Genomic DNA, 13,979 nt, shown 5'->3' on the forward strand with positions numbered 1-13,979 from the left:
TTCAGAGACGCTCGCCGCTGAGAAGTTGAAATGACATTTGCAGATAATTTAAAGGGGTTTTTGGATCTCCCAATGAAAACAGAATTGGAAACATTTTTTTACAACTTCCTGGGTTGTTTTTTTGTTGTTGTCGTTTCATTGGTTTTGGTTTTTGTATTTTTTTTCCTGAGGGCAGAAATGTAAACTTTGCTTAAGTCACTCTGTTGTGAATTACTATTTTGTCCATTTAGGCTTACACCCACTGGTGAGTAATTCCTATGTCTCCACTGTGTCCTTCCAACAGCTGAATATTTGTTGAGCCATCCCAAATCCTTGCAGACTTTACAAGATTTTTTCTCTCCAGCCTGCGTCACACTTTGGATTCTGGATCTTATTCAAGTAGTTTGGCAGAATGAGACTGTCTGTGGTGCTTGAAAACTCATTAGGCAAAAAGCATTGTCTTTCCTGATGCATTTTCCATTGTGTGTGTGGAAGCAACAGTTAGACCTAAACATTTATTAGAACCTTAATTAAGATGCTTGTAACATTTATTATAGCAATGAGAGAAAATGCCAGCAGCTCTTTGGTTCCCATATCTCCCGCTGCACTGAATCTCCCTGGTCTAGAATCATATCTCATCACACCAAATGTTGAAAAAAGCTTCCAGTTTCTCAATTGATGTTTCATTTTCCTTTATGCACCCTTCTCTGAAATACTGCTTCAGAGCAGGAGGTAGCAACAGCCTCAGCTGAAATACATTCTTCTACAGTAATTATTTTCTGGTCCTCAATCCATGAAGCAGCATAAATATTCATCTTAGCCTTCAGAGAGCCTAATGTCTTTACTTGTGAATGGAAGCTCAGGACAGTGAAAGTAACTAAAACACCATTGTTTTAGCAGGGGGATGTTCATTCCCTGTCATTCATAATGCATGTTTTAATCCACACTTCTGAGGAGCCATCTCCTCTGTGCAGTGATACGATGCTCTTTTAGTGTAAGGTCTCTCCTCTGAGTCTGCACAAAGATCCCTTCAGCAGCAGTTGCAAGGAATAGTGACAGGCTCTTTACCCTGCTCTGGTGAATGGTTAATAAAGGGCATTTGTCTCCGAAAATAACAAATATTCGGCTGTCAGTCTGGTAATTCTTCATTTCACTGCCAGCATGGGAATGGATAACGAACATCTCGCACCTTCTGTTGCCGACTTTCCTTTACTGACTGTGCATTTCGTTTGACAACTAAGCAGTTCAAATGTGGAGTAGAGGAAGGAGCAGGAAATATGTAAATTAAAACATTATAAAGGAGCAGCAGGGTCCTGACTGAAAGGTGTCGGACAGGTCGGGGTCAGACAGGTCAGGGTCAGACAAGTCGGGACTGGTCTACTCAAACATGAGTAGATTTTGTATGCCAAACCAGAAAATTGATGATATTCCCGTAAATAATGTTTAAGTGCAGTGTCTACTCTTTGAAGTACAACACAGCAAAAATATTAATGCAATGCTGAAAGAGCTGTGGATTATCTGATGATTTATTATTGTTGATTCTTCTATTTGCAGAGACCGAAAATATGTCACTGTCATTCTCCCCTTCTTCCTTCCCCGGGAGCTTACACTGTTAGCTCTAACTTGGTGTAGTTTCATAACTCTAAAGTATATTTAAAGAACATTTGTTAATGTATTTTTCATGCTTTAAAAAATTAATATGGCCTCCAGCCATAACACCTCAGCTTTTATTCTTGTCAGCTCTCACAAACTCAGCAGGGACAGATGAAACTGTTCCTTGGTGGGAGGCTACTCCAGAAAATCAGGTGTGTCAGGAGGTGGTTTAATATTTGCTCTGAACAGTGTGCTGCTAAGGGCTCCTAGCTGTGGTAGGTGCCACTTCTCAGATTAGAAGTTGCCTTTTTTCTTTTGGTGACTGTCAGGATTTTGAGAATGTATACGCTTGTTCAGACAGCATTGCAACCCAGATAATTACTGATCCTACAGCTGTTGCCTGGGAATTGAGATCACTGAGCTCCTCACACTGCTGGAGTTTGATTTCTCATATAGTTTCAGCTGCGATTTCTGTTCCTTCACTTTGGGCAGCAAACTGCTGGGTAGTGTTGATAACAATTTGACAGCCCCCAGCACAGCCTAGCTTAGAGCTGGTGGCACAGCTGCAGTAGTGCTGTACTTCCAACAGCAACAAAAATTATAATTAACCTTTCAAACTTGCATGTAAAATCAGTCTTTTACATTTAAAATTGGGACAAAAAACCACAGACATTTTAGCTGGAACTAAATACTGTTCAGTCAATGTGACATGAAAACAAGCTCAGGGTTTTTTACTTGTCTTGGTACCCCTAATGCTTTTTTTGGGGCTGCTGTGAGCCTAAAAGTCTTGTAATATTTACTTGTAAATATTAGTCAAGATGGTCAACCTGTTGATTAAACAAGACCAAAAAAAGTCTGGAAAGATCTTGGGAAGCTGTTTAGATGATTGGTATATAAAAGAATTATTTTGCCATCGGGTTTTAAGTTAATCTAGCATTTTAGGCACTATTTATTACACTTGAGATGAACTTGGCCATTCTCTACCAAATTGCATGTTGTGCCTGTTGTCTGTTTCATACTGGAAACCAGAACTGTTTATAAAAACCTCACATCTACATCCAGCGTATTTGGAACTCTCATATTAGTGTCGGTAGTAAAATTCTGGTGGAAATTCCAGAACTGCAAATGTTTACTTTTCATTCAGCAAGCAAAGGATGATCACGGGGGTATTTTATTACCTCATCCCTTTCATGCTGAAAGGGCTTCACCGCAGAAGGACTGAATTACTGCAGTCAAATCGAGGTGACAGTGGCAGAATAACCATTGTTTTCTTCCTGTTTATTACTTGGCGTGAAACCCACTTGAAAAATAATTAATGCATTCAAAGCTTTTAGATAGTGAAGTAAAAATGAATCTCTAATTATAACTCCACAAAAACAATAAAAAATATCTATAGGGACATATTGTAGAATTCTCCTTTTAAAAAGAAAACATCTTTCTGATATATTTTGTATCTAGTTACCATGAGGGTTTGTTTTGTTTTGTTTTGTTTTGTTTTGTTTTTTACTTAGATTGTATTTAGTTTAGAATCATATTTGCCCCAAAATTCCTGCAGAAGGCAAGGTAGCTCAGAGGCAGTATTGTATGAAGCTGAATAGACTTGTGGAGCAAAAGTCTTGTAAATTTTAGGAGGTATCCAGCTTTCTATTCATTCTATCAGTTTTGCTGCTGAGACCAAGGCAGCCCGTATTTGGACTGGTTTGACTCCCAAAGAAGCAAAAAAATCAACAAAATATTTTCCTTAAAAATAACATCTTTTTAATATAAAAATCTGATCTTATTAGTCTAAATACTGTGTTTAGCTCAAATGAGCTGTGTCAGACAGGAAGAACGTAAATTGGGCTTGGAACAAATCACTCCTTGTCCTCAAGCTTGGTTTTACTCATGTCGGTGTTTTCTTGAACTGAGCAAAATCTGCTGAGGCCCCTCAGACCTTTGTAGCACATTTCTTTCACAGCTCAAGTTTGTCTGTGTTGTCTGTTGTGTTCGGCATTTTTTTTTTTTCCCTGAGCCTTGGGCTTTAGGTCCTCGGTGAAATTCTCTCTCCTTTTGCTTTCCCTTCTCATCACTTTTCTCAACCTCCTTGAACACCCCGAGACCAAAGACCTCTCTTCTCTTTCAGGAACTTTCAGCTGCCTCTGACACTGTGTGTTCGAAAGAACGTAGCAAAGGCACTGGGAGATGAAAGCTAGAGCTGGCAGTGTCCATCGGGCTGGTGCTGCTCTCAGACACTGCCTGACCCACAGCAGTTCTGTGCTGTGGGTGATCCCTGTCAGAAAAATGTCATTAGTCTGTTGTTTCATGTCCCAGAGAGCTCATTCTGACACCTTTGCTTCCCTCAAGCTTCTTAAACCACAAGGAAAAAGCTTCCCAGAAGTGCAGCGATGTTCAGGTGTATCAGAAACACGGATAAAAATGTGAAAACACATTTTGCAGGACTCCTCAGCACATAACACTTTTGTTTTGTTTTGTTTTGTTTTGTTTCATTTTTCCCCCAGATAACTTTCTCATCTTTTGTCTCACAGGACATATTGTCATCTCTACACCTGTGATGGGTTTACAAAATTTAGGTTTAATTTCTTAAATGCACTAAAGCCAGCATGCTGACAAGAAATTAAATAATCCAATTCCTTGAAATAAGGAAAGGAAAGGAAAGGAAAGGAAAGGAAAGAAAGGAAAGGAAAGGAAAGGAAAGGAAAGGAAAGGAAAGGAAAGGAAAGGAAAGGAAAGGAAAGGAAAGGAAAGGAAAGGAAAGGAAAGGAAAGGAAAGGAAAGGAAAGGAAAGGAAAGGAAAGGAAAGGAAAGGAAAGGAAAGGAAAGGAAAGGAAAGGAAAGGAAAGGAAGGAAAGGAAAGGAAAGGAAAGGAAAGGAAAGGAAAGGAAAGGGGGAAGTTGTTATTTTGGTTGGTACCAAATATCTGTAATTTGCTTTGAACCTTCAGTAGATAAGGGAAAAAAGCAATTTTAAAAATATACATGGATATCACATAATGAACAGTGAACATAAGTAAACGTAAAACATTAAGAGTATTAATCTCTTATCTGTTACTACTGCTCTCTCAACAGATCTTGATAATGTGGAAGGCATAGCAGTGGACTGGATTGGAAATAATCTGTATTGGACCAATGATGGCCACAGGAAAACAATTGCTGTTGCCAGGCTGGAGAAAGCTGCTCAGAGCAGGAAAACTCTGTTGGAGGGAGACATGTCCCACCCTCGAGGAATTGTTGTTGATCCTGTCAATGGGTATGAAGCAAACTGATTTTTCTGCAATGGTTTTCTTTGCAGCATAAATACAGGATTTAACTTGCTCAGCATGAGGTTTCTGGAGTCCTGCAGCAGTCTGTAATCCTTCAGGAGTCCATAATATCTGTAATTCCTGCCCAGCATTCTTACACTGAAGCCTTCAGAAGAATTTGTATGCCTGTCAGTGTTGAATGTCTGTCCTGCTAATCTGAATGTGACTCACCTTTTTCTCAAAAAAAAAAAAAAAAAAAAAAAAGGCTGCAAGTCCTGTATGAATTTTTAATATCAAGAGAATTTTAAGATGCTGTCCTGTCTTTTTCTCTCTGTATTCTCAATTTCTGGAGCTAATTATGACCATATCCTTGTACACATTGATTTACAAAACTGAGATAGGTACTCTTCATTACTTATTAGCTTTAATTCGTTTTGGTAGGCTGCATAATAAAAAACCCACATTATATTACTGTGGTATAATGGTGGTTTACTTAAAAAGTCACTGTTAGGTTTGTGTAGGGACTTGTCACTGGAGAATGATGCAGGTAGGCAGTTTCAGCGTGGCTGGCTTGATTGCTATTTTCCTATTACAGAAAATATTTGCACTCCCAGGTTTTCCCTTTTGAGCCTGTCCTTTGAGGAGTGGAAGGGGCAGTGGAAAGGCTGCAATTCATTCACGTCAGATAAGGGAGGGTATAAAATCAGACCAGGAACCACAACCACACCTGCAATTACTTTGTTAAATTTCCCAGCTCAGTAAATGCATGGAGCAGGAAACAGAGTATGAAAATGTATTGCCTGAACAGGGCCATTGTAGAAAACATTTCTCTAATAAAATAGTGTGTCCTTCATCATTATACTCCTCATGGAAGCTCTTCCTGAGGGATAGCATTTATTATGGCTTTTTAATTGTGTTTCCAAAATTTTAGTCTTGATTTAAGCGGTGTTGGAGAATTAACTGCAATTTGAGGTACAATTAAAGCACACTGACACAAATGCCTGTCACTGTGAGCAGGTTTTAGCTTGTGACAGGATAACAGGAATAAGGACAGGCAAAAAGTTAATGGAGAAAAGCTCAGTAATTGCTGTTGAGAAGTCATGTAAATATTTGTAAAACATATTTTGCCTCCCAATAAAATAAGTGCCATATTGGCCTGCGTCTGCCTGAGCCTCAGGGCATGTGAGGGTTTATAAATCTGTGATTAAACCCAGTGCTGTTGGAGTCAAACGTGCAGTGGAGTTCATAAGGCTTGTGGATCAAAAGTGGATCGATGTTCTCTGCACATATTTACAAAAACATTTAAAGAACCCAAAACAACCTTCTAGTGGGCGCTTTGAGAGAAATGAAAAATAAACAAAAAAAGCTGCGTTTGCATATCTTCAAACTTGTGTAATGCAATTTTTATTTTTTTCCAGTTTCTCATAAATATCAAATATGCTTATACATAAAAGTGCATTTGAATAAATTTTTTTGGCCGGTAGATTTGACATAATTTACACAGGTGTGACAATAAAATGATTATTCACTTCAGTGTATAATTCTTTTGTAAATTCAGTATTTAAATTCCAGGACTTTATTCTTCAAAGTACAGGCCAATTAAATGGTTAATGGGTTAGGATCACAGAATTTATTTCAGAAGCATTAATCTGGTGAGAGAAAAGGTGAGGTACATCAGTAGCAATTAAATCATGATAACTTTAACAAATAGGATCCATTTAGTATTGGCATGGTGTTTTTCCTCTCTTTAATGCTTGTTAATTGAAGTCCTAGGTTTGACTAAAAGTAAACATCTGCTGTTCTGGAAAATGTTTTCATTTCTGAAATGCTGTGACCGTATGTGATACAATCTGAGATGATTCACAGAGTGTTTACAGGTTTCTAAGTATTTCTTCCCATTAGCTCATTTTCCTAAGGGAAAAACACCTTTTTTTTTTTTTTTTTAAAAAAAAAAAAGTAAAGTAAAGTGGTGTTTCTTAGCATGTTTGCTACCTTGTTTTTGTACAAGTTCAAGTTGACTATTTTAAATGTTTGAAATCACAGTTTTGAAGGGCAGATTCTGTAATAGACTATGATATACAGAATAATTCAATAAGGAAAGATTTATTCTGTAGTGTCCAGTAGAGAATGGTTCATAGAATTCCTCTGAGCCAATACTTACAGAGGAGTTAATAGATTTTTTTTTTTACTTTTCCAAAGTAATATTGATGCCTTTCTTTTAGAATTTGTTGTGCGTTTTTTGTTGGGTCTTGGTTTTTGTTTTTTTTTTTGGGGGGGGGGGGGGGTGTTTTTTTGTTTTGTTTTGTTCTTTTTTTTTTGTTTGTTTTGTTTTTGTTTTTGTTTTAATCTATAGTGCTGCACTAGAAGCCATTAAACTGTGCTAGAATTGTCTATTGGCTCTTTTTCAATTAATTTTCACAGCAAGTATTTCTAAGCATTTTTGTGATGGACAAAGTACTCCTAATGGTTTTCTGAGTGATTTAGCTGCTTTCATGTAGGACTTGAAGTTCACAGAATTCAAGATTATCCTTTATCTCTAAAACCAGAGTGCAAATAATTATTGTGTTGCAACTTCTTTGATAGCATTAGGTGTAATTAAGAGGAGATATACATCATAAAGGCAAATTAGACCTGGCCAGAACCAGCTCACTTTAAAAATTCAAAGTTTGTGACAGAGTCAATACAAGAGATGGTATAAAAAAAGTACAAAGAAACCCCATTATTCTGGTGGGAATAAATAAAGTCTTAATTCTTTCACTTTTCTTTAATGGTTCTCTGGTATTCCTGTAATTTATCACAATATAAGCAAAATAAGATAAACGTCACTTCAGCAGCATCCAGTGGTCAGGGACAGCAAACAGAGTTGTAGAAACATGCAAAAGTCAAAATTGCTCCGGCTCTGACGAGCTGTAGCTAAAATCCTGCGGTACAATTCACCTGATTAAAATGAGATCTGAACGCTCGTTTGTGTGATTCCCCAGATGGATGTATTGGACAGACTGGGAGGAAGATGAAATAGATGCCAGCGTGGGGAGGATTGAGAAGGCCTGGATGGATGGCTACAGCCGGCAGGTTTTTGTCACATCAAAGATGCTCTGGCCAAACGGTTTAACTCTGGACTACCGCGCCAACGTGCTGTACTGGTGTGATGCCTATTATGATCACATTGAAAGGATCTATTTGAATGGCACTGACAGAAAGGTAAAAGAGGATTGCTGCTGGTTTGCCACAGGCGTGTTCTGTCTCCGGATTTTATTGCGTTACGTTAAAAATACATCCCAAGGTTTCTGCAGAACGCCGCGGTGCGTCCGACGTCGGAGTGGTGGTGGCACTCTGCAGCTTAGGGAGTTCTTTTTTTTTTTTTTTTTTCTCATGAGGCAATGAGTTATATTTCGATTGAGCCATGAAGCTGCAAGAGCTTTTCGGTAGAAAAACCTGTTGGGGTTTTTTTTTTTTTTTTTGGCTTTGCCAGACAGGCTTTTCCTTGAACTTCACTGGATGAGCTGGTTTTTATGAATCTCTGTGCCTCTTTTGAGTAATATTCACTCAACAGATTCTGTCAAAGATGGAGAGAGATTGCTTTAGTTGTTCCTAAAGCCTGCTCTAGCTGGGTACAAGTCTGTGCAGTCATTCTGTATGGGTTTGTAGAAGCAACCAGCACAGAATAAGGCACTTTGAAAGTGGTTAAGGCTCAGACTGGAGCCTGATAATCTGGGCAAGTTTTACCATCTGCTTCAAAAATTAGTGCCTGGTGAATAATAAGAAGCACCTGTCTTTACAGGTTTTATTTTAAGTGTGTCACAGGATAGTTCTCTTTCTTTTTTTTTTTTTTTTTTTTTTTTTTTTAATTTTTTTTCTATAATCCTGAGAATATAATAAAAAAAGCATAACTACTTGAATTTATGTAGCTGAAAATAACTATAAGATACATGCTTTTGATGCTTAATCATTTGTATTTAATTTTAGGATATTTTGGTCAAAAATTAACTGGATCGGTCACATCTATAATTCTTTAATACCATAAAGATTTGGGGGGATAGGGAGGTCTGTAATTCCATCAATAGCTGTCAGATTATTGACTGATTGAAGGATTTGGATCAAAAGCAGTTCAGAGATGAGGAAGGAGCTTTAACTATAAGAATTTCAATTCCAAAGAGAAAGTTTGAAGGGCAAAAGAGGAAGACGTTTGTCAATCACCTCAAAGGAGTATTTTAGTTGTCTTTATCCCCATGTTCTCTTGGGTTTGTGTCTAGAAATAGACAAGGCAAGTTGGAAGAAAAGCTCCCGGTTCAAGCAAGGATCCCAGCCAGAAGAAGGGGACCAATGACTCCAGACTGAACCTGCTGGGTTAGAATCATGGAATCATAGGATTGTTTGTGTTGGAAAAGGCCTTAAGATCTGCAAGTCCAACACTTAACCCAGCACTGCCAAGTTCACCACTAACCATGACCCTAAACCCCACTTCTCTGTCTTTCAAATCCTCCCAGGGTTCCTGTGTTCTCTGATGGGGGCCACTTAACGTGAACTTATATGAAGTTGAGAGGTTTTTTGTTTTGGTTTGGTTTGCTTCTTTAAAGTTAGGTATTGGTTCTGCTGCACAGAAGGGCTTTGCACTCTTTATTTAATTTTATTGCACTAGGTTGTTATGTTTGGGACAGTAGTTATCTCAGTTTTCCTTTTTCTTGTTTTACCTTCTCTGAAAAATTGAAGATTCTTCTAACCTTGCTGATGCTCACCTACCACTGATTAATTGCAGGTAGTCTACAACGGAAAAGATTTGAATCATCCTTTTGGACTGTCCCATCATGGAAATTATATATACTGGACAGATTACATGAATGGGTCAATTTTCCAGTTGGATCTGGTAACGAGGAATGTGACACTGCTGAGAAGTGAGAGACCACCTTTGTTTGGGCTCCAGATTTACGATCCACGCAAGCAGCAAGGTACCTGTATCTCCAGAGGTCTGATATAAAAGGACTTTTTCCCTTAGAGTCTCCAAGTATTTTGAGGTGACTGGATGAACAAAAATAGAAAAACAAACAGGAGTTGTGGTAGGACAAAGTTACTCTCCAGAGTGTCAGTCCATTGATGTAGAAATTGATTCTCTCATAAATACTAAAAGGGAATCACAGCATTATTCCTGTCTGAATTCCTTCTCTGCATTCGCACTTTTTTATTGCCCTTTTTTCCTTGTGTGACCAAGAGATGTTGTGCAAGTCTCAATTACAGAGGGTAACAAATCTGCTCTGGCTCATAGGTATAAAATATATGATTACATTTACCTTTTCTTAAATGAGATCATAGATCCTGCATCTATTTTTTTATTTTTATTTTCTTTTTAATTTGCTCCCCCATCTTGGTCTGCAATCAACTCTGTATGCTGCACAGAATAGAAACAGTTCTTTGAGCGTAGTGGAAAAATCCATAGTTGTTGCTACTTGTATCCATAGAGAAATGAGACAAAAGCCATAGGTTTGCATGGATGGAATTTAGAAAATACAATTGCTACTCTACAGGTAAAGTTAAAAATGTGTTTTTCTGAAGAAAACTTTGCATTCCATTTACTACCTGCAGCGTTCCTATGAGCTGTTGAGTATTTGCTCACTAGTTGAAACACATTTCTAATCAACAGAATGTCTGTTTGGTCTGCCACCAAACATGGAAATGAGCATCAGGAAAATTAGTATAGATAAAACACTGTTTAAAAGGTTATTTTTTAGTGTTTAAAGTTTTCTCTTTTCTGATACTGTAGCCTCTAAATTTCCTTTACCTAAACCAAACTGCCCTGTGCAGCACTGGGCTAAGTCAGGGTTGCTGCAACGGGGTTCTTATCACAGCTGCTTTTCAGGGACTCTTTCTGACTCTTTCTTTTTTTTCTTGGATTTAGTGTGGGTTTTATTTGGTTGGTGTTTTTAAGGCAAACTCTGGGCCCACACCTACCCTCAAGGTGGCCAAATTTCAGAATGCTCTGTCTGCTAAGAGAAGTTGTAGTGTTTGCTTTCAATACTGCTACTGCTTTATTTGGTACTCAGAAAATTCCTTTATTTTTCTGAAAAAGGGGACATTTAATGCAGTTGCTGTTAGCTTCCAAATAAGCTGACACCAGGGAGAGAAAGTATTGCCTCTTAGACAGTTTTGCTGAATGAGCTAAAGTCTTAAGGGGGGAATTTGGCTCGTTAATATATTCTTTGTTTGAAATTGTAATTGGAATTTTGTAAGCTAACCACAGCCTTTAGGAACTTCCCTTTTTGTCATGCTCTGTGAGGTTGATCTTGCCATTGTTCCCAAAGGAGCATAAAAATTTCCTTTAAACAATTTGTGTGTGTGTGTGCATGTTTTCCTTGTAAAAGAGCAAGCTCAAGGCTGAATTTTGGTACAGAGAAAACCACAGGAAGCCACTTTATGGACGAGTTGTATATTAAAGATTACACGCACATACCTCAGAAACTTTTGGCTCTGATATTTTGAGGTGACTGCTTTGATGTTGTCACTGTCTACACGAGCAGAAACTTTGCCATTTCACTTGGGCATGGTTCAATCCAGACTGGCATTTATATCAGGGGATAACCAGGATACTGTTCCAATGCTGCTTTGCTTTGTGCTTTGGGTAGGGTCATGAAGCTTTTGGGATCTCCTCAAGAAGAGGTGTTTTTCATGGTCTCTCTCTCTCATGAGGCGTGGCCCCCTTGAGAAGGAATGTTTTTTGTGTTTTTTTCCTCACTTTCAGCACTCAGAATTCACCGCACTTCCTTAGGGCTGAGTATTTGGGCCTCTGTGCATCAGGAATCATAAAGAGTGGGGAGGTGAAGCATAGGAATCCTAGGAGTTGGGTTTACACTCAGAATATGACCCTGCCGAGGCCTGCCGGTGTTTGCACTGCAATGAAAGGCTGGATTGCTGCTCCCATGAAAATAATGCTTATGAAAGTCCATTTGCAGCAATTAAAGTAGCCTCTTCTGAAATCAGCAGATTTTTCAACTCCTCGGATTGCAAAGAAGAGCTTCAGCACCGGGCTGCTGCTCTTCATGTGTGGAGCATGATGCTAAGAGTGGGCTTACACAATTTAACAGTGTTTGAAGTTAGGTTCATAAGAAGGTCCAAATGCAATAAATACTTCAGTGCATCTCTGAAATGAGAAGATGAAACAAATGTGCATGGTTGCCATCTTTTTCCTGAGAACAGTGACTGAAATGCAATTGCATTGTTGGCTTAGTTCTGGACTGTTTTTTTAGCTAATTAAAATGTAATTGGCCTGATTTATTCCCATGCAATCAACAGGACAACAACTGTTTTAAAAGCTGTCAAAATATGAAAAAATATAATCGCTTTGAAAGTATTTTAAAATTTTGGGACTGTTTTAAGAACAACCATATAAAATAGCTGTTAGGAACTGTAGTCGAGGGAATTTAATTTCTCAAATACTTGATAGCTTTACAGGTTCTACAGCTTGTTCAGTAAAGAGGCTTAACCTATTTGAGCTGTGTTTTGGGAGACATTTCAGCCTGGGAGTCTCTTCAGCAAGACTGATGGGACTGAAGGTCTCACTGCACCTCCAGGTTGAGCACTGCACTTTTTAAACCTTTTTATCTTGAATCTTTTTGCTTTAACTGTTGGTACCTCTATTTTCCTTGTCACCATCCCCTCTTTTATCACTTTACTTAGCACATAACCCACTGTGCAGGAGTTTGTCATCCCAATTAGGAGGTTAAGTAGGAACTTCTCATCTTCAAGATTTGACTTTGATCTAGTGATTTAATTTTTGATGTTAGTTGTTTTCAGCTTTCATTGGGCTTCAGAATCATCATGTGTTTTCTATATTTGTCTGAAATACTTTTATTCTGTAGGCTTATTCTCTTTCAGTGAGCTGACAAACTCATGTACATTCTTTAATTAAACCACTGCAAATGTTTTGACTTGTGCAATGTAATTTTGGAGTCACTTTTGAAGATTGTATTTTGGTTTGTTTATTTCGGCAGCTTCTGAGGAGTGTTTAAACCTTTGCATTACTGACATCCTTTGATTTGTACAATGACAGCCCTGCAAAGGTGGAGAGACTTTCAAGGCTACTTTTTCTGAGGCTTTGTTCTACCTGAGATTTCCAAAAATTTAGACTCAAATACATTTCATATATTTTTGATGCCTTGTTCACGGTATTTCAGTTTTGGTGAGCGTAAATGTAACAGTTGATTTTTTTAGTGGTTTGGGTCACAGTCTCAGGCTTGAAGTCAGGATCTAATAATGTGTATTAAGTGTCCAGTCTAAGCTCTTTCTAAAATTGTGATCAGGCCCTCAGACTTCCCAGAGAATTCCCATTTTCCCTGGTTATACAGTGGTGTTCTTGTCATCTCACTCGCACCCTGTCCAATGAAAGCACAGGTACCACGATGGCCTTTAACATCATCCTCTATTAATCATTTTGCACAAATTTATTTAAAATTTCAGTAAGGCTTTAATGGGCTGTTGACACATTTTCTTCTAAGAAATTTTGTGTATGGTGGATCAGAAAAAGCATAGAAAAAGGTTATGAAGCACTGCTCAATATCGTAAGACATATTAAGGTACATCTTAAATTCAAAAAATTTTCAAAAGTTTAAATGATTTGCTAATTATCTGATGTTAATTTGCTAATTATCTGATGTTAATTTGCTAATTATCTGATGTTATTTAATAATTTAAAGAGATTTCCCTGGACCTGCAGGAGTGGTTCTGATGGGACAGTTTAATATCCATGTTCATAGCTCCAGGAGAACTTAATATTATATTTTCTATGAAAAGTGAGTGAGGAGCTTTGAGGAGAAGGAATTGTGTGGAGCCTGTTTTTCCCCATCAAGCTGATAAATGTTTTCTACACCTTTAAAAGGACTAGCTGCTTTTTACTAGAAAAGGAAGAAAAAAAAAGTTTTAATTTAAAGGTTCAGCAGACATGAAGTTTTTTATCTTGCTTGATCACAATCACTTCTCACCAACGCCTGAAATCAGCAGAGCTTTGCTCATGGGTGTCCCCAGCAGTGCAGATCCAAGCAAGTAGGTTGTGACCAAAGTGACACAAACAGAAACAGTGACATTTGTGGGCTCCGGGTGACTTTGAGTCTGGTTGCCTGAGGAATGAGGTGGTGAGGATGCAGCAGCCCTTGGTGGATGACTGAAGCACCTGACAGCTGTCAGC

General features: G+C 38.2%; 1 protein-coding gene across 1 annotated transcript in view; it reads left to right on the top strand.

The window, feature by feature from the left end:
- The window catches only part of LRP1B (LDL receptor related protein 1B), a 498,089-nt gene that overhangs the window by 271,952 nt on the left and 212,158 nt on the right, over positions 1 to 13,979 (top strand). Inside the window, exons 12-14 of the mRNA XM_058421333.1 lie at positions 4,638 to 4,818; positions 7,792 to 8,011; positions 9,567 to 9,756. Of these exons, the coding sequence (XP_058277316.1) occupies positions 4,638 to 4,818; positions 7,792 to 8,011; positions 9,567 to 9,756 (591 nt within the window). The remainder of the gene's footprint in view (positions 1 to 4,637; positions 4,819 to 7,791; positions 8,012 to 9,566; positions 9,757 to 13,979) is intronic.

Source organism: Hirundo rustica, chromosome 7, assembly GCF_015227805.2.
Source record: "Hirundo rustica isolate bHirRus1 chromosome 7, bHirRus1.pri.v3, whole genome shotgun sequence".
Taxonomy (NCBI): domain Eukaryota; kingdom Metazoa; phylum Chordata; class Aves; order Passeriformes; family Hirundinidae; genus Hirundo; species Hirundo rustica.